Here is a 20691-nt window from a genome sequence, read left to right on the forward strand (position 1 = left end):
CTTTATTTGTAATTGTGTAAAAACATATGAGCATTGATTAGCAAGCAGGACCTGCAGGAACAGAGCACGGTGATGGATGGAGCTGGGAAGAGAGAAGAATAAAGAAAACAGAACAACTTTATTATCGGATATTAAAAATTCAATTTCAAAACAAGTTGCCGCTCCTACAGTTTTCTAGTATGTAAAGATGATTTCACTTGACCTATGCACAATATCACACTCAATACATGTGTGTCTCTGGGGGGTGCATTGTGCCTTTGATGTATATAAATAATATACCATAACCAAATACTATTAGGTACAGTGGAAATCAGGTTGCCAGGGCAGGTCAGTGTGCATGTTCCTCAGGGTCTCAGCAGTTACAGGTGAGGGAAAGGAAATAAAAGAGAAAAAGGTCAGTAACAACACTTTAAAGTAACAACACTTTGAATAATTATCTCTTCTAATAATTTTCTCTCAGTAATCACTCAACTACTGTCTTTCCAACAAACAGATTGACTCACCCTTACTGTCATCACAATGAAACACGTCCAGAAGAATGTCATGCAAAGCTATCAGTACTTGAGATTATATTGGCCCCAAAAAGAACCTTGAAAAGGACATGTGTGTGTGTTTGGTAAGATGAAGTGTGTGTGTGTGTGTGTGTGTGTGTGTGTGTGTGTGTGTGTGTGTGTGTGTGTGTGTGTGTGTGTGTGTGTGTGTGTTATCTTGGTCAGGGAGTGTATTGTGTGTGTCAGGGTGTCTGGGAAAGTGTATGTGTGTGTGTGTGTGTTGATATCTTGGTCAGGGAGTGTAGTGTGTGTGTGTGTGTGTGTGTGTGTGTGTGTGTGTGTGTGTGTGTGTGTGTGTGTGTGTGTGTGTGTGTGTGTGTGTGTGTGGTTTTTCATACCACTGCTACGCTGACGACACCCAATTAATTCTGTCCTTTCCCCGCTCAGAGACCCAGGTCGTCGCACGCATCTCTGCTTGTTTAGCTGACATCTCTCAGTGGATGTCCGCTCATCATCTCAAGCTCAACCTTGACAAAACTGAAGTGCTTTTCCTTCCGGGAAAAGATTGTCCCTCTCTTGACCTAACAATCAACATCGGCCCCTCTGTTGTTTCCCCGACTCAGACTGCAAGGAATCTGGGTGTGATCCTAGATAACAACCTGTCGTTTACTGCAAACATCGCTGCTACAACCCGCTGCTGCAGATACACGCTTTTCAACATCAGGAAGATACGCCCACAGCTGACCCAGAAATCGACGCAGGTTCTGGTCCAGGCTCTCGTCACCTCACGCCTAGACTACTGCAACTCCCTCCTGGCTGGTCTACCTGCATGTGCCATCCGACCTCTGCAGCTCATCCAGAATGCAGCGGCTCGTCTGGTCTTCAACCTTCCAAAATTTTCCCACACCACGCCGCTCCTCCGCTCCCTCCACTGGCTTCCGGTAACTGCTAGAATCCACTTCAAGACACTGGTACTTGCGTACCATGCTGCGAATGGATCTGGCCCTTCCTACATCCAGGACATGGTTAAACCGTACACCCCAGCACGTGCACTACGCTCTGCATCAACCAAACGACTCGCTGCACCCTCGCTGCGAGGGGGACCCAAGTTCCCATCAGCAAAAACACGTGGGTTTGCTATCCTGGCTCCAAAATGGTGGAATGAGCTCCCCATTGAAATCAGGACCGCAGAAAGCTTACACACCTTCCGGCGCAGACTGAAAACTCATCTCTTTCGACTCCACTTCGAGCGATAGAATGACTAACAAAGAACTGCTAACAGAGCACTTATATACTAATAAAGGACTGGCTTATCTAAAGCCAGTTGAGCAGCACTTGAAACGATTGGCTCTTTGAAACCTGATGTTCTTATATGATTCTGTTTTCCTCAAGGTTGTGTCTTCCTGGTCGAATGTACTTATTGTAAGTCGCTTTGGATAAAAGCGTCAGCTAAATGCAATGTAATGTAATGTAATGTATGTGTGTGTGTGTGTGTGTGTGTGTGTGTGTGTGTGTGTGTGTGTGTGTGTGTGTGTGTGTGTGTGTGTGTGTGTGTGTGTGTGTGCATGTGTGTGTGTCAGGGAAAGTGTATGTAAGAAGGTTTATATATATAGGATTACTTTAAAACAGTCCCAAATAATACATGTTCACTTCAATACAGTTCAAGATAATACCTGTTTACTGTAATACAGTTTAGAACAATATCTGTTTGCTTTAGTTTACTTCATGTAATAAAATAATAATGTCATGGTAAGGCTACCATTACTAAAGTAATGTAATGCTAACTAACGTGCTCGCTACTCGTCGCTACTAGCTAGGTAGCTAACTTGACTGTGTTCCATGCACAACAATATTACCTATGATATTACCTGATATGTCTGATCCAGCGACTCCTGGTCCTTTCATCAGACGGGAATCGATAGAACGAGCAAGTGGTATGATCACTTATGTGATTACAACCTGGTACAAAGCACACAGGCATCTTGTAAAAGTGAATTTATTTTTAGCAATCTCTTATTTATTGGAGGGAATAAATCAGTTATGAGATCTTCTTCTTCTTCTTCGCTTTAATTACGAGTCACAACCACTTGGAGCATTATCGCCTGTGACATCACTTACGCGACCCAGAATGGGATTTGGGATTTGTAGTCTTTGTAGTCGCATATTTTTCATAGTCTTATATTTCAACAGTTTTACGACAAAATGTGACTTTTTTGACATGGAAATGATTGTTTAAGATTGACAAACATCATATGTGTAGTTCGTGGCACAATTCAAACGGGATCAAAAGATACGTTTTCTCTCTCCATTGAATTCAATGTAAATGTTTCGCTTCCGGGGTCCCATGGGCCGGAAGTAGATGGGCGTGACTTCGCCTCTCTATACTGTAAAAAGTACAAGCCGGGCCGGCTAAACGGATTGGATGGCCTACCTGCCTGTCAGCCTGCCATCGGGGCACACACTTATCTCGTGCCCTCATTGGTGATGTGCGCGTTCGTGTATGTTGGAGGAGGGGCTCTATAAGGAAGTGGCAGATTTTCTCCGGTTGTGTATTTTCAAATTCTGGCGATCTCGAGCCGGTTTCTCAAATGTACCTACCCACCTTTAAGTGTTAATGATGATGTAAAGCACTTTGAATTGCCTCTGTGTCTGAAAATGTGCTATATAAATAAACTTGCCTTACCTTACCTTACCATATATGACAATAAAACCTTAATGAGAATTGAATTATATGTATATAACCAGCACGGCCCATAGTAGACACCCCGAACACAACAACACAGACTATAACACCTCTCTCGAGCAATATGGGCAATATATTCAATATATATATATATATGCCGTTAAAAACTGTGCAATATATACACCTGGCTGCTAAATCCTCAGAACTGTTGGGTGTGTATTTTTGTAAAATGTGTAACTTTATAATATCTTATTTTTTTATCTTTAGTAAAAACAATTATGCATGCTTAGGTAACATTAAGCAGTCTTTGTCTCTTTTCTGCCGTAACAATGTACATGTCCCCTCTGTGGGACTAATAAAGGTATTCTGATTCTGATACTGAATTGAACAGATTACGGCTCTTATTTCGAAAGTCTGGCAGGAAGCGCGCGTGTCTCGTTATCGCGTGCTTGACGCTCGGTGATGCACTCTGCGCGGAGGAAGAGAGAGAGAGAAGAGAAGACTTGCAGAGATACGGTTCGTGCTTATCCAAATACCACCGGACACTGACAGAGGCATCGTACTGGACGCACGGAGGGTGGTAGCGGAGCCGAGAGGCACGAGACTTACCGGGAACATGGCGGCGGGAACAACAACCTGAACGGTACCGGAGCAACGATACATCAGAGGAAACGACGCGGTTGGCGGTACGGTAACGGAGGAGCATCACTTAACACAGGTCAACGAATAACAGCTCAACAGTCAACACCTTAGATAAGGTAATACAGATGTATAAATAACATAGAGATAAATATGCATGTTTGTATGTTTATCAATTAATATATCAATGCATCGACCTATAGGCATCTTGCTGTAATGATCCTGATTGCATGGTGTCTGAGGATGGCCTGTGTTTAATGTCTTATTTTGCACCTATGCACTGCTTTATGTAGCTTATGATATGTGTACTGTGTTACTGTGCAATACTACTCGTTATTTTGGTATACAAATATAGATTATTGTTATTTTAGAGGCATTTCCACAATTATCCGTTTTTGATTTAATAAAATACAATTGAATTTAATACAAAAATAAAAGTCAATTCCATTTATCAAAAAGGCTGATGAAGGTGGGTGTCATAAAAGGAGAGGTTGCTACAGTAAATCAGTAAATATAAGATTAATCAAGATGCAGTTTACAATGGGTTAGAGTTAAGAGAATAAAGAGATGTAAGATAATAAAACATAATCTTAAATGCAATAGGTGCTTTCACACCGGAGTACTTTTCCCAGTGTAGTTCCGATATAGTTCCGAAAATTTGCATTCACACCAAAAAAAATCCGGAACTAGAACCTCGTGCTCTTTGCCTGGCTACGTTAGCTAGCTGTTTATATTGGCACCTCCAGGATGTTAGCACCTCCAGGAAAATGGCGTATTTATATTAGGGATCCACGATATTGGTTTTTTGATACCGATTCCGATAACTTCCTGCTTCTCAAGACCGATACCGATAAACGATAATAATATATATATATATATATATATATATATTAAATGTACCTGTAGTTTTTGCACACCTGGTGGTAAAAAAAAGACTAGTAGTGAGCAAATGACATGAGCATTACTACGATGAACAAAACAAAGCCAAGAACAGTTTTGACTCTTCAAAGTGACCATATTTATTTTCCCAAATAAATATAATTGAGTCAATCAGTCAATGACAATGTGTTTCCCTGAACAATGAGTGAACAATGAGTGGTCCATATTAAGAAATGGAAACAACTATTACCTGGCATTACTCTGGCAAACTTCTTGCCTTTTTCAAAAGCCTCGTCGATAGGTAAAAGCCCCGGTGCCTTTGCAGCTGGCTTTGGATTCACCGCTAGTTTAGCAGCGCAGGCGTCTTCGTACGCTTTTAACACACCATCGTAGCGATGGCGATGTTTCAGGTGACTAATCAGGTTGGAAGTATTATAGCTCGTTGTCTTTTTCCCTCCTCGTGGAACTTCTGCATTGCATCTGTTAATACAAATAGCAAGCGAACTATCTAACTCTGAAACTTTTAAATAGTCCCATACTACCGACGACATGTTTGTTTACTGTCCTGGCTTCACGGCCGCACACCATTTACGTCACAGCCAGGCATGAGTTAGGGAGCGCTGGATTTGTGAAAAACTCCCCTCTTCCTAAACCACTAATACCACAGTACTGGCAAAACGGGAGGAGCCGAGTGAAAAACAAGCGCCCCTCATCCCAATCCACCCACACCGCAGGATTTTTTTCTTTTTTTCCCCCAAAAAATATATTGTATATTATCGGGGCTATTAATACTTTTATCGGGTTTATCGGGATGACGTCATAATTCCTAATATCGGACCGATAATTATCGTGCACCACTAATTTATATATATATGGCGCGCGTTGCATTGTGGGTAGCTCGTGACTTCACTGTGTGTGAAAGAATTCAAACAACACGCGCTGGCTCAGGGGCTACAACTACAACAAAATGAACATATTTTACTGTGATTAAATATACACGTTTCTAAATGATGCCGAAGTAACGACATACTGATACCGGTTAGTAAAAACCATGAATTAATGCTTTGACAAGTCTGCAGACAGACGGCAGGCGAAAAACCTTTTAAAATGCTTGTTTTCTGAATGGAGATCGGATCGATCAGGCTAAGCTAACGTTATGCTCCGTCCACACTCATAACAAAGGCCTACAGACATAAATAAACCAGCGACTGTATTCACCATGACACAAATAGTCTGTGGTTTGAACTTGTTTAACTTTTGTCCAGTTTCTGAACAGATATGAGGAGCTGTGAGCTCTGTGTGCTAACGTCTGATGTTTTCTGGTTGAATGTCAGTGACAGCAGGCTGAGATCCTCACCGCTGATTGGCTACCGCGAGATCGCGCCCCCAAACATCGTGACGCGATGTTTGGTGTTTGGGGCCTGCGTGATTACATGTAAAGTCAATGCAGAGACGCAAATTCGCTCCGACGGCGAGCATGAAGCGGTGGATGTGAATTCCGCTGCGCGATTGAGGTGATTGAAGGGGGTCTATGGGCATAGATATGCCTCATAATTATTTGTGTGAACATAAAAATAATTTGTGTGTAAATATGTGATTTGTAAATGTAAAACACCATCCACAAATGCATTTAAAAGATTTGCAAACTCACAAATAAATTTGCAAATGTAAAACGGATCTGCAAATACGCTAAATATTTTCACAAATAAAAAAAAGATCTGTGAATATCTCTTTAACATTTACAACTTTCGATCTGGCATTTGTGAATCCATTTTGTATTTGTCGACCAAAAATGCGCTTGCGGATCTCACATTTCTGCTCGTGGATCTCAAATCTCTGCTCGTGGATCTCACATTTCTGCTCGTGGATCGTCTTTTTACACACACGGAATTTTGAGACATATTTTCCGCCGGTCTCCGCTAAAATCTACTCGTGTCACTCGGTTATTTTTGGAAACCACGTGATGGCCTGCTGATGACGACATTTCCGCATGATTTCACAAAATTAGTAAGATCCAAAGCTTTAGTGCGTTTTGATTCAATGCTGAGTACAGCCAAACTTGACAGTCTCTTCTCTGTCATTCCGGGACTTCCGGCCGGGCACTTCGGGGGACAGTATACAAGGAAGTTGTTTGCGGCCTGCCAGTAAACCCAAAGCAGAAGAAGTGACGTCAGCGGCTTCATTTGCCTAATCGTCCCTCAGGGACTTATTCCGGTGTGAACGCGATCTGCTCTTCAGTTCATGAACTAGTCTTACAGGAAGTCTTACAGGAAGTTATAAACTACATGTTTGAGTTCTGTGAATACAACCACTGCATTTCGGGTTATTATAGCCATAATCTAATCACGACATTTGACATGTTGCATTGCTTGCAGCTTTTCTTCAACTCAAAAACTGCTTTTATCAATATTGACCTTCACATTCACACAGATTCATAGATTCAAACTGCTATATTAGAAAAGCAACATTTAAAATTGGAATTTAAAAGGTATAACATGTCTACAGTCATCCAGTGATATGTTATCCTTAAAGAAAACTATTGAAAGGTATATTTCATTCCAATTAATTAGTGGGAAATCCATTAAATCCCCGTTAGAAATGAACACTGAGAGGATATAACAAAAACAGAATAAAAGCTCTGAAATTAGTGTAGTTAAGTAAATTGTTTACAATGGGTTACAGTTAAGATATGTGCTGTAAGATAATGAAATGTATTCTTAAATGCAATGATGCAATGCGGACATGTAAATATTAACTAAAGCTCAGAAATAAGTTTAGTTATGAAATAAGTTTAGTTATGCAAAAAGTACAATATTTCCCCTCGAGGAGTCGAAGTAAGGCAAGGCAAGGCAAGGCAAGTTTATTTATATAGCACTTTTCAACACAAGGCAATTCAAAGTGCTTTACAAAAAATGAAAGACATTAAGCATTAAAAAAGAAAAGCTAATAAAATAAACATTAAAAGGAAAAATACATGGATAAAAGTTACAGTGCAGTCTAAAATATGAATAGTTCAATTAAAAGCAGCGACAAAAAGAAAAGTCTTCAGTCTGGATTTAAAAGTAGTCAGAGTTGCAGCGGACCTGCAGGTTTCTGGGAGTTTGTTCCAGATATTTGGAGCATAATAACTGAACGCTGCTTCTCCATGTTTAGTTCTGACTCTGGGGACAGAAAGCTGACCAGTCCCTGAAGACCTGAGAGATCTGGATGGTTCATCATTTAGCAGGAGGTCAGAAATGTATTTTGGGCCTAAACCATTCAGTGCTTTATAAACCAGCAGCAGTATTTTGAAATCTATTCTTTGACACACAGGAAGCCAGTGTGAAGACTTCAGAACAGGAGTGATGTGATCCACTTTCTTAGTGTCAGTGAGGACTCGAGCAGCGGCGTTCTGAATCAGCTGCAGCTTCCTAATAGATTTTTTAGTGAGACCTGTGAAGACACCATTGCAGTAGTCGAGTCTACTGAAGATAAAAGCATGGACAAGTTTTTCCAGATCCTGCTGTGACATTAGTCTTTTAATCCTAGATATATTATTTAGCTGATAGTAGGCTGATTTAGTAACTGTTTTAATGTGACTGTTGAAGTAGATAGTGAAATTATGGTAAAACAGTAGTAGAAGTACAAGCACCTCAGATTTGGTCATAAATACAGTATTACAGAGCTTTTAATATACTAAGTTGAATTTTACCAGCGTAGAAATGCAAAAACAAAAGAAAAAGAGGGTTAGATTAAATGCAAAATATAATAGGAGCTTCTGTTTCCATTTGAAAGAAAAGACGATATAAAAGGCTTTTATTCGTAGATTTGCAAGTAGAAGTGAAATATTTAAGTAATCTATCGAGATAAACATCTGACAGTGTTCATCTGTTTCTATCCACAGAGGACATGAGGGGAAACGTAAAGGCAGCAGGCCGTTTCTAAGCAACGATCACATCAACACAGCGTGCAGCAGCGCACACACCATGAGCTACAAGGTAACATGTCCACTGTTCACCACACTCAACACAGTGCTCGGACAAGCATTCACATGCTATACTGAAGTAAAACTACTAGTATCACACAGTGAAAATGCTCCTCACAAAAAATCCTGCAAGCATTAACCATGAATAACATCACAATGTATTTAAAGGGGCCCTGTTATGTTCAATTTCAGGTACATATTTGTATGTTGTGCCTCTACTGTGACATGTTTACATGCTCCAATGTTTAAAAAGGTATTTTATTTTTCTGCTACCCTTGGTTAGGTTAGCTCTGCTGTGATTGGTCAACAGCTTAGAGATGTCCCACCTCTTCACCTCTTAGCTTATCACGTACAATGCGTTGGAGCGCTAGCCAAAATAAGCGCAAGTGTTACATAGTGATGTCACTATCTTGATGAAGTCCAATGGAGGCATTTCAGGCAGGGGGGGTGGAGGGAGTATGATGGAGAGATTTTAGCCTTTGAAGACCATTTACATGCACACAAACCTTTATAACAGGAAAGGAAAAAACCCCAAAAGCATAATAGGGCCCCTTTAAAGTGAAACCAGTGATGGAACAAGTATTCAGATGACTAATGTAAAAATACTAATATCACACAGAGTCAATACTCTAGTACAAATAAAAGTCCTGCATTCAAAACATTACTAAAGTATGTAACATCAAAATGTACTTAAAGAGAAAGTAGTCACTGTGCAGTAAAAATCCCCATACTTATCAGTTGCAGTCATTAGTCCAGTATTTTGTTTACACTAATTTAAAGTGTAAACAAACATCCTTTCCTGAGGCCTGTACTGTTCCGGTCTTACGACTCTGGTTCTCTTCTTACCGGGCTAGATCTCCATGGTAACTTGTGCTGAACAGCAAACCTGCTCCGGAGCAGGTTTGGAGTTTAAAGCTATCAAGTCATATTACAGGAGGATACAGAACAACTGCCGTTGTAGGAAAGACGGCCGGCAAAAATCAACATTAATAGAATATCACCACCCATGTTCAGAGCGATCTGACTAATATAACATTAGCGTTAAGAAAGCTTACTTAAAGGTGACCTATCATGCAAAATGCTCTTTTGTACATCTTTTATACATGAATATGTGTCCCCGGTGTGTCAGGGAACTCACCAAGTGTCAGAAAACACAACCCTCTCTCTTTTCCTCCATACCCAAATCTCTAAAACGGGGCTGCAACGGATCTGATACAGACTGATCCAGATTTTAATTATTTTCTACGTCACAGAAGTGGTGCTCCGCCTATATGGCCAACTCTCCACCTATCAGGGGAATGTGGGGTTGGGCCACCGCCGGCCATTGCCGCTCGAAAGTGCTGGAGACGCTTTACGGCCCGTCTACACTACAGCGTCGAAAGCTCCAATCTGCCCATTCACTTTCAATGGGGTGACGTCACGTAGCCGCGCTTTTTCGCCGTACTGAATTGTGGGTAGTAGAGCGGTCCGTCTCAGGCGACAGAAGTTGAACAATGTTCAACTTCTGTCGCCTGAGACGCCGGAGTAGCCAGTGCCAGCCAATCAAATCCCGTTTCCCAAAATCTGACAGCTGAAGCCGTAGCCAATCAAACCGCGTCTAAGCTGGGAGAGATATCCCGCCGTTCTATATTTCAAAAAAAGTCGGAGGAGAAACTAACTATCGCCGTAGAAAATCACCCGGTTTTGTATGACCAGACCCTCTTCACCTACCGGGATACAAACCGGAGGAACCAGGCATGGAGGGAGGTGGCAGAGAGTTGGGTGAATCTGGTAGGTTTTCGCCTGTTTGGGGAGTTTATATATATATATTGCTCCCATAAAATCCCCAGGGTTTTTTGCTTTGTATGTCGGGGGCGGGAGATTCATGTAATTAATTGTTGGCCGTGTTGCTTGAATAAAATCCCCAAGCTCCAGACACGCCCAGCCCCAAGCTATTTTTGAAGCTGTAGTGTGGACGCTCCGTAAGTGAAGAAGACTTCCCGCGCATGGTTGCCATGGTTGCCCTTCTGTTTATTCTCCGCTGTGGCTATTTTTCTTCCTCCCCGAGGCAAGCATTTGCTCCTGCTGCTGTTATTCATTTTAATCCCTCCCTCGCTGTAATTTTCTCCGGTTAGTCCACCAGCAGATGACAAACACCCACCTCTCCGCCTCTTCCAAGGAACGAGGGGACCGTGCGGCAGAGTTTCAGTGCGATTTTTTTCCGCCGGTCAACATGTCCGTTCTCATAGCATGCTCCCCTCTCCTGTAGGGGGGCGTGCTGCAGCTCACAGAATCAGCCCCCTGCAAAAACAGGAGTGGAAAGAGCATATAGAGCGAAATGAGGCATGGCTAAAATGCAGGATCTGTTTGGTATTTTGAAAAAAAAACTATATTTATATACTTTATATAGGTATGGCCCTACAATATATTGTTCAAATATAGCATGATAGGTCACCTTTAAATATCTGCCACAACACAAATAACCGGATCAACGTAACATTACGTACAGTCCGCGGCACTGAGTGCAGACTTCGATGTGTCCCATTATCATTCATATCACATCATATCACATCATAATGTATCATGTATCTCCTTATCTGAGTCAGCTGAGCCGTATCTGGCCGTGCAACACTCACAGTGTCACATACTGTATGCAGAAGTATTATTTTAAGCAACACATTAAGTTGACGAAACACTCGAGTCAAATGTAATTAAAGTCATATCCACTCGTGTCTTAGACGGGGCATATCATAAACCTGTTAATGTACGCATTCAAACACTTATATTTTTACCAGCTGTTCTGTATTCACCTTGCAGGTGCAGCTATGTGGCTTTTATCCTGGATAAAGTGTTTAAGTCATGGATGTTTAAAGTTGAACTAATATTTGTCTAATATTATAGTTTTCTTTTCATTCAGGAAGTATGACGCTGCGCTGTCAATACGCTTGTCCATGTTTGTGATTGGTAAAATGTTGCTAACCCCGCCCCTTTCATGTGAACGCGCACTGAATTACCGAGTTGACAACCAGCATCGTAGGACCGCTTAGCGAGATCGCGTTTGTTTTGGGTTAGTTAAGCCAGCTAACTCAAACATATCCAGGGTATGTTGAACTGGATTCGTAGTACAGGCTAGGGATGCATATCGTTGACTTTTTTATGATACCGATACCGATACCACTGAACGATACCGATATTCAACCGATACATATCGTGATACTTTGAAAATGTATCATCCCACAATTACTCCCATGAAGCGCTTTACGATATAGTTGACATGTCAAATGAATATTAAATTCAATTGTGGGACTTCTTGGACCTTTTAGTACTGAACAAACAATGAAAAATACATAAAAAATATGAAGAAAACCGATTATGGAATATCTTTTATAACACCCGCCATCAGGTGTGCCGCGTGAATAGCACATCTTGTCAATGCAAACAGACCGTTATAGCAACGTTATAATTAATGTTAAACCTGAGGTTCGACTAGAGAACAAATAAATAATAGAATAAAGGTCATGAGATCTCGGCATTGCACAAACAAACAAATCTCATCTTTAAAATCAACATTTGCCTTCGCTGGTGAGAGAAAACAAATGCCATCACAGTTCATTTGTGGGACTTTTACCTTTCTAGTATTGAAGTATATGAAGAAAAACGATTATGCAATCTAATTTATAACACCCACCATCACGGGCCACGGACTCACTTTTAGGCTGCGGCCACACGAGGACGAATTCGGTCGTTTGCGTTACTGTTTAGTGTAGGGGTGGGCGATATTGAAAAATATGTTATCACGATATTTTCAGGCAGTATCACGATAGACGATATATATCACGATATTTTTTCATGTCGGTTATTATGGTTATTTTTCAAGTTACTTAACAGTACAAGCACCTACAAGGTAACAGAAACTAAAACAAAAAGGAGTAACAGACCAAAATAGCATTTCAAGCTGGTTTTATTTCAGAAATGAAACCCTGAATGAACAAGTGAGCAGTGAACATCAATAAACATGAAAAGGAGGGTAAAACATAACTAAGTAAAACATAAAACATCAATGAGGAAAAGTCAGTGACAAACAATTAAAATGTAAACTTTAGACTAGACTTGAAGTGTAATAAAAGACTTTAGCATAACTGAAGGGAAAAACATAAAACGCCACCGCGTCAGTTATGTCTTTCCACCGTTTGCTAGTCTTTTCATAAGGAGCCCCTTTATGAAATGCCTGCCCTATGGTTGCTCGCTGCAAAGAAAGGGGGCGGGGACTTTGGGAGCGTGTCAAACAACTCGGACTGAACGAAAGCAGAGGTGCGCTGACATTGTGAAATCGATTGGGCTTGATATATGGTGAAATAAAAATCAGTAGGTGAGGCTGGGGGAGCGGGAGGGGAAGAGGCTCTCCGTCTGCTCTCATAGCCCCCTGCGCCGCGCACGGAGAGCCTCTTCCCCTCCCGCTATTTTTTTTTTTTTTAAATTTCCATTTTTTAAAAAAAACGTTTTTATCACGATAGGACGATATCTCTGAAAAAGCATATCGTGGAGACCTAATATCGTCACGACGATATATATCGTCATATCGCCCACCCCTAGTTTAGTGTCATATAGACCGTTCGGCCACACGAGGACGACCGAATACGGCACTAAACGACTGAGGAAACAATAACGGGTCCCAAGGTGGATAGAAAGGCATACGCAACTCTCTGGGGGGTCAAACGGCTCCGTGTGTACGCCCTATCCGAACATTTTCAGATCACTGATAGTGATTGCGCAATAGCCCCGCCTCTCCCCACCTCTTCTGCTCACCTCCGCTTACCCGGCGCCATTGCTGAAGTGTTTCGCCACCAACAACAACAACAATGGCGGATCGCAGAGTTGCTATCGTGCTCCGGACGCTATTGACCATGCTACAGTTGTTTGTGCAACATACAGCAATAATGATGAGGCAATAGCCCCGCCTCTCCCCACCTCTGCTGCTCACCCCCACGTCAAAGTAAACTGCACCCTGAATTCAGATTATTTATCTTTCTCTCGCGAGTGAAGTCTAATCTGACAGGACGGAGACACGCAGCTCTGCTCACCTGCAGCTCCTCCCGCTGCAGCAAAACACACACTTCAAGTCAGATCATCACCCTTAGCTATTTTAATTACCTCTCAAACTCCCTAAACTAGTTATAAATATGTTTATTTTTACTGTCGGCCGGGTCACTCATTACTGGATCAGATGCTGCATGAGACAGACACTGACGCTGTCCGAAGAGAGGGAGGAAAAAGAGAGGCTCCGTGTATTTTATTATTACATTATATAGAGTCGTTATTCATTTGTTTTAAAGCTCAATAAATAACAAAGAAGACCTTTGACCGGCACTTTTATAATTTTGTCCAGAAGATTTAAACTTTAATACACGTTGACTGGCGAAAAACTCTGCCCGGTTCCCTCGGCCCCCACCGCGGAGAATAAACAGAAGGGCAACCATGACAACCATGCTTCTTCGCTGCTTTTGTGGAGGAAGTTACAGCGCCACGTACAGGCTCCTGCATATGTACTGCAGCTTCTCCAGCGGTTGGAGCTAAACGGAGCGGTCTCGTGTGGGCAGACACTATCCGGATAACTATTGCATGTGGACGGAAGCTTGTTTGCGATTGCGTTTGCGTTAATCCTATGCGTTTAGCCGTTTTCGTCCTCGTGTGGCCGCAGCCTTAATTTAAGTATCGGAATCGGCAGGGCCGTGGGAAGTAGGGGTGCTGAGGGTGCTGCAGCACCCCCTGGTGGAGGACATGGGATCTGCACTTCCACAAGATTAAATACAAATATAATACAAAAAAAAGAATTTTCAGCCTTGATGTAACAACATTCATAATTAAGTAAAGATAACACCCTTTTCACCCCGGTTACATTTTTCATTTGCCCCGTACGATGAGCGGTGATAGTGGGGGATGTTGGCTTATCAGGCACCCGCAGCTCACAGCCAGCGTGAGAGAGAGAGAGTGAGAGAGAGAGATAGATAGATAGGCGGGGAATGTTGTTAGCTTCTGCTGCGCTAACGGATATAAGAAGCTGTTTCTACAATAATGTGGAGGGAGAGCTCTCCTGTCAGACTGAGAGGCACAGTGAGGTGAAGGACTCTGAGAGTTTAGATAGTTCACTTTAGTCTAAGTTATCTCAGTGGGTCTCAAACGTTTTGATCACAATTTATGTAAACAAATATTTCCAAGGCACTCCTGTATAATTATTAGGATAAATAAAAACAGGTTTGAAATCATTCCAATGTATACTATAGGACAGTAAACCAAAAATATTGTTTTGAAAACTGGAGAGATTTAAAAATATGCATAAATAAATAAATGTTAACTGATAAAATAAGATATAAATGAACCAGAAAAATAAAACAAGTTAGCCTACATGTATTCGTTATTGGCTATGGTAGGTTATCGGTTATGTTCACATACTTATTTGATTATTAAAATGCAAACCGATCTTTTTCATATGGGTGTTTTAGAGTTGTATCCCCTAGATCAGTCTCTAGTAATTGGGCGCTCAAAGTGCACCAGATTGAAGCATTTTACTTTAAAATGTTAAAATAAATCTTCCCGGGCGGCACCTCCGGACCCCCCTAGAGGATGTGAAATCCACCCCCCAATTAAAACATGTTCATGCAATACTAAATACATTTGAAGCCTTTTTATATAAGCTGTCCACCATGTCAATACGTTTCTCTGTTTGTAGTGTCGTGGTCTTTTGTAGAGGTTTTTCATTGCCAGCTAAAATCTTGCCTAGGACAGCAAATTGGTAAAAACCGGCTCTGGTGTCATCCCCACAGCACCCCCCATTTGAAACATGTTCCCACGGCTATGGGAATCGGATCTGATTTCGGTACGGTATACCGTTGCCACCAGTAACTGGTATTTCGGTAATACCGGTATGCATCCCTAGTACAGGCCTCTGGTGTCAGTATTCAAAACTCAGGTTGCTCTCGTCTGAGAAATGTGTTTTTTGAGTGAAGATATGAAGATGACTCATCAGTAGTAACAGTTACTGTCTGTGTCATGATTCATTTGCTGCACTTATGCACCTACAGTATTATGAATTATGCAGATTTAACTGCAACCCATCTGTCAAAAGACATTCTTCAAAACACAGTCAGCTGGGTGCATTTACAGCGATAAGTCAAAACTAAAAAGAGCCGTGGAACCTGACCCATATTGGGACTAAAAGCCGGGATATCTTGGCCTGTGTCGCTTCAAACTGGACTCCTTTATGAGTTCATGCTGGTGGCTTAGCTTCAGGGTAGGTAATGTTAGTTTGTCCTCAACTATTGGACAGTTTGTCATTAAATGTGGTACAGGAGCCATTGTCAACAGATAAATAATCTCAATGACTTTGGGGATTTTCTGATTTGTCCTTGGGGCTAAACCAAAACTTGTATAATACCTGATTGCAAAGAAACTGCAATTCTGCACTTTATTATAGGTGAGAGAGTATTGGTAGAAAACTGCAACTAAATCAATCAAATGCCTTTTGTGTGAAATTTAAAAACATCAGCAATTAAGTGTTTTTTATTCTAACTGTATTGTAAAAGAAGCAGAAAGGCAGAACTTTAATATCTGATTATTTATCGCAAGTAACATTGTCAATATTCAATGTTCACATATGTTTCTAAAATCATCAAGCCCTACTTTTCAATCACCAAATATCTGCAAACTAATGACACCCATCAGACTCCGCAGTACCGAGTATTCAGTTTACATTAGTAAGTGTAATCATGTCGACATCATTTATTATCTTTTGCCATTAAAAGGTTATTCACCGGGGAAGCTGGATTTCTGATTGGCCAAAGCATAAATGTCACTCTGCATCCGACCATTCCAACCTCTACGTTAGCTTTAGAGCTTTGCTGCTGCTGACACACACATAACCATCTAACTCCCCCTCACTCTGCCAGGCCAGATTAAAACACACTCACACACACTGCCGCAACTACCTTTTAATCTTGAGTACTTTTTGGCTCCATAAATCCATGCATAACACACACACACACACACACACACACACACACACACACACACACACACACACACACACACACACACACACACACACACACACACACACACACACACACACACACACACACACACACACACACACAACACACACACACACACACACACACACACACACACACGCACACACGCACACACACACACACACACACACACACACACACACACACACACACACACACACACACACACACACACACACACACACACACACACACACACACACACACATCTCTGGCTGGCTGTCTGTGTGTGTGAAGGCAGGGGATTTAGGGTGCACTCTTTAAGCACATATCTGTAACAACACCATCTGTCTGAGGCTATGAAGCTCTGCAGCCGCTTCATTCATTCATTCAGGCGTCACATCCTCAAGTTGTTGGAGTACCACAGCTGTGTGAGCCACATTTCAGTGACCATTGCATGTATACAAAATATGTGTAATGTGTATTTGTAAAGCGCTTTGAGCATCTGGAAAAGCGCTATAATAAATGTAAGGAATTATTATTATTATTTTGCAGGTGATCCAAACCTGTAATGTACTTATATTTATTAAAAACTGCAGAACATAAAGCAGATATACTCTTTATTTTTGATATGTGTATTAAATTAAATTAAGTAGACCAGTAACATAGAGATTAGATTACGCTGTGTAAAGCGCACATATTTTCTATATAGTATGTCTATTTTATTTATATGTATAGTAAGTCTTTATATTTTAAACGCACACTTTATCTTTAATTTTATCAGCACCACGTCACTATTATTTATTTATATGTACAATTTTAGCAAGTTTTTATATTGTCCTGTTCCTGTAAGCCAGTACAACGACATTTTGTTTTAATAGTAGACTCTAGGGATGTCCCGATCACCTTTTTTTGCTCCCGATCCGATTCCGATCATTTGATTTTGACAATCTGCCGATACCGATTTTTCCCGATCCGATCTTTATGCAATGCATTAAGAGAAAAAAAAAGGAACAGATAACGGCTCGTCATCCAACGCAATGAATTCAGCTATCTTGGCTGTTATTGTGTTGGCCTTTTCACTGTTCTGGGGCAGTTTCTCTTTCCCTTTAAAAGTCTCTGAAAGTGTCGGTTGTTTCAGTGCCGTTACCTGAGTGGCCGCTGTGTACTCGCCGTGTTGTTGTTGGTGTTTGTTTCTCAGGTAGCGTATTAGATTGGTCGTGTTGAACGTAGCTCTGTTCTTTCCACCATGCGGAACCTCTGCCTTCCAAACATTGCATCTGGCTGTTATACTGCCTTCGCTTTCAATTTTATAATACTTCCAAACTCCTGACATTTTCTCTGTCCCGACTCCCGAGTCACCAGCTGAACGTAGCCTCTCGTTAGCTTGCTGCTACTATTAGACACTGCGCCCACTCTGTTGCCAGATTTGAGAGAAATAAGCAACCAGGTCTATAACATACATGATGTTGTGTCATTTTAAACCAAAACTAAGGTCTCAGGATGACTTTAAGACGTGAACATGGTCATTTTTGTTTTGTAACATTAAATATTAATAAAAAAATATTTTATATTTTTTTCTCCCGATTCCGATCTTTTGAAAATCACGTGATCGGCTCCGATCCCCGATCACGTGATCGGATCGGGACATCTCTACACTCTGTGTCTTGTTGACAATGACAATGACAATAAAGTATGTCTATCTAAATGATTATGTGTTGTACAGCTCTTTAGGTTTATGGGACTTAACAGTTAATTTTTTAGCTTATTATTTTTCCGTCCAGCCTGCAACATTTCTGTTCTGTTTTACTTTCACCACTGTCATAGTGTTGTTTTCAGAAAATAAATGCATAAAAAGCCCATTGACCCTACCTGCTCAGCAGCAGAGACACCGCTAAAGACTTAGTGGGACAATTAGCAGCTAAAGAGACAGATATTTCCCTCTGGAGTTTGTAGAGACCAGAAACTGAGCTAGAAGAGAATGATTATCAGACTCACTTTCATCAGGTGGATCCAGACGTCTACACATGATTTATAATGTTGCTCCATAACCAGTGGATGTACTCTTAGTAACTGATTGCCAACAAGATGTCTCACTAAGCTTAATAGATAACACCTTGTCACAGACAAACAAGTGTTCATGTGATCATGCCAGGTAGCTGAGAGTCGGAACAGATATATCCAGAGAGTCACTGTGTACCAGATATTCAAACTGCTTGAACTGCATCCAAATGGTGATCAAGGAGATAATAAAAGTGTGCAGACAGCTCTTTTGTTCAAGCGAAGCGAAAGCAGCTGTTTCGCCCCAAAATCTTTTTATTTTCCCTTGCAGTCACTCATTGCAATATTTTCCGGCTTTTCAGTCACTTTGATTCATCTTATTCGGAATTGGAGATGGTTCATTCAGACTGAGTTCAAGGGGTTTGAGGTCAACAAGCTCGAGAGAGAAAGTCTTTGCATATTCAGTTATTTTGTTGAAAATTCAACAACAATATTATTTGCCACTGTTTTGATAGTTCTTACAATCATAATCATTGGGAGTCATTTGGATTAATATGTGTGGACAGGAGGGTGAGTGCGATCAAGCATCACACGTTTCAGCATCCTGGGTACTCAGCCCTTCTCTTGCTTAGGTCCTACTCCCCTTCACTATTTTTGGTCCAAATTGACCGGCGTGTTTTGCACAGTGATATCTCTGGAACCCCTACTCCAATTTTGATGGTTGACATCTCATCTGAACAGTCAAAGCAAATATAATCAAGGGGTGGCAGAGAGAATGACACCAGGGGTGAATTTCATGTTATAATTTTGCAGTAAGTTCAAAGATAGTGCTTACTGTACATTACTGTATATTAAAATATATATAATATATAAAAATGCTTGCCATGTAGCCCACCGTCAATCCTATCTGAGAATGATGACAAAATGTCACTATTAGATTAAATTATCCTCTTTAAACAGTTTATCCTCCAAAAGAGCCCTAAAGTATTTTTTAAACCTTTAAATAAAGATTAGTATAACGTTTTTTTTATGTTATATAGACAGTTCAATTAAAGCTGCTGTGGTGTTGCTCTTCATGGTGCTGCAGTACAGAGTATTCTGTGCCTCTGGCTGTGTGTTAACCAGCTGCTGGATGTATAGAAATAACACAGCAGGAACAAATTGATTATGTTAGTTCTTTGCTCTCGAATGCAGCAAAATGGGCAGCCATGTGTGCATTGTTGTTCCATAGGGACAATTATAGAATTGATCAATTTCTGTCTTCCTCTGGTCTATATCTCTCCGTTGTGTAGCAAAAGAGAAAACTGGTATTATGTTTACTACTGTGTCCAGGGTTGGTTATTTAGATTTAATCAAATTCTAGTAACAAATCATGCGTTAGCTGGCGCTTAAACAGGTTACGCTGGACGTTTTTCACTTTAGCGACTTCCAGAGGTGGGAAGTAGTGGAGTACAAATACTTTGTTACTGTACTTAAGTAAATTGTTCTAGTATCAGTACTTTACTCCACTACTTATTTTTCTGACGACTTTTTACTTTGACTTCTTACATTTTGAACACAAATACCTGTACTTTCTACTTCTTACATGTTGAACACAAATACCTGTACTTTCTACTTCTTACATGTTGAACCCAAAGTACCTGTACTTTCTACTTCTTACATGTTGAACCCAAATACCTGTACTTTCTACTTCTTACATGTTGAACCCAAATACCTGTACTTTCTACTTCTTACATGTTGAACACAAATACCTGTACTTTCTACTTCTCACATGTTGAACACAAATACCTGTACTTTCTACTTCTCTCATTTTCCAAACAGCTGGTTCCTTTAGTCTGAATGTGTGTTTGGTGGCGTGATCATTATTCTCAGTCATTGCGTGCCTATTGGTTGGAACACGATCCGTGTATCCATCACTTCCTGGTCTTCTCTAAAGAAGAGCGACCAATGGAAACGTTGTCATGTTGCCGTTGTTCAGCATGGAAACATTAACTAACAATGACATTATTGTTCTATTCATATAAAGGG

The 20691-nt window shown here is 40.9% G+C and overlaps 1 protein-coding gene across 6 annotated transcripts in view; it reads left to right on the forward strand.

Moving 5' to 3' along the window:
- The first annotated feature begins 3633 nt into the window (after window positions 1-3633).
- The window catches only part of st6gal1 (ST6 beta-galactosamide alpha-2,6-sialyltranferase 1), a 43870-nt gene continuing 26812 nt past the window's right edge, over window positions 3634-20691 (forward strand). The window contains exons 1-4 of one of the 6 annotated variants that reach the window (XM_071205375.1): window positions 3634-3932; window positions 7846-7921; window positions 8005-8117; window positions 8576-8669. In XM_071205375.1, coding sequence (XP_071061476.1) covers window positions 8658-8669 — 12 coding nt within the window. In that variant the 5' untranslated portion in view covers window positions 3634-3932; window positions 7846-7921; window positions 8005-8117; window positions 8576-8657. The remainder of the gene's footprint in view (window positions 3933-7845; window positions 7922-8004; window positions 8118-8575; window positions 8670-20691) is intronic. The other 5 variants (XM_071205374.1, XM_071205373.1, XM_071205377.1 and 2 more) reach the window with 5 other exon arrangements.

This window comes from Pseudochaenichthys georgianus, chromosome 14 (assembly GCF_902827115.2).
Source record: "Pseudochaenichthys georgianus chromosome 14, fPseGeo1.2, whole genome shotgun sequence".
In the NCBI taxonomy this organism is placed as follows: domain Eukaryota; kingdom Metazoa; phylum Chordata; class Actinopteri; order Perciformes; family Channichthyidae; genus Pseudochaenichthys; species Pseudochaenichthys georgianus.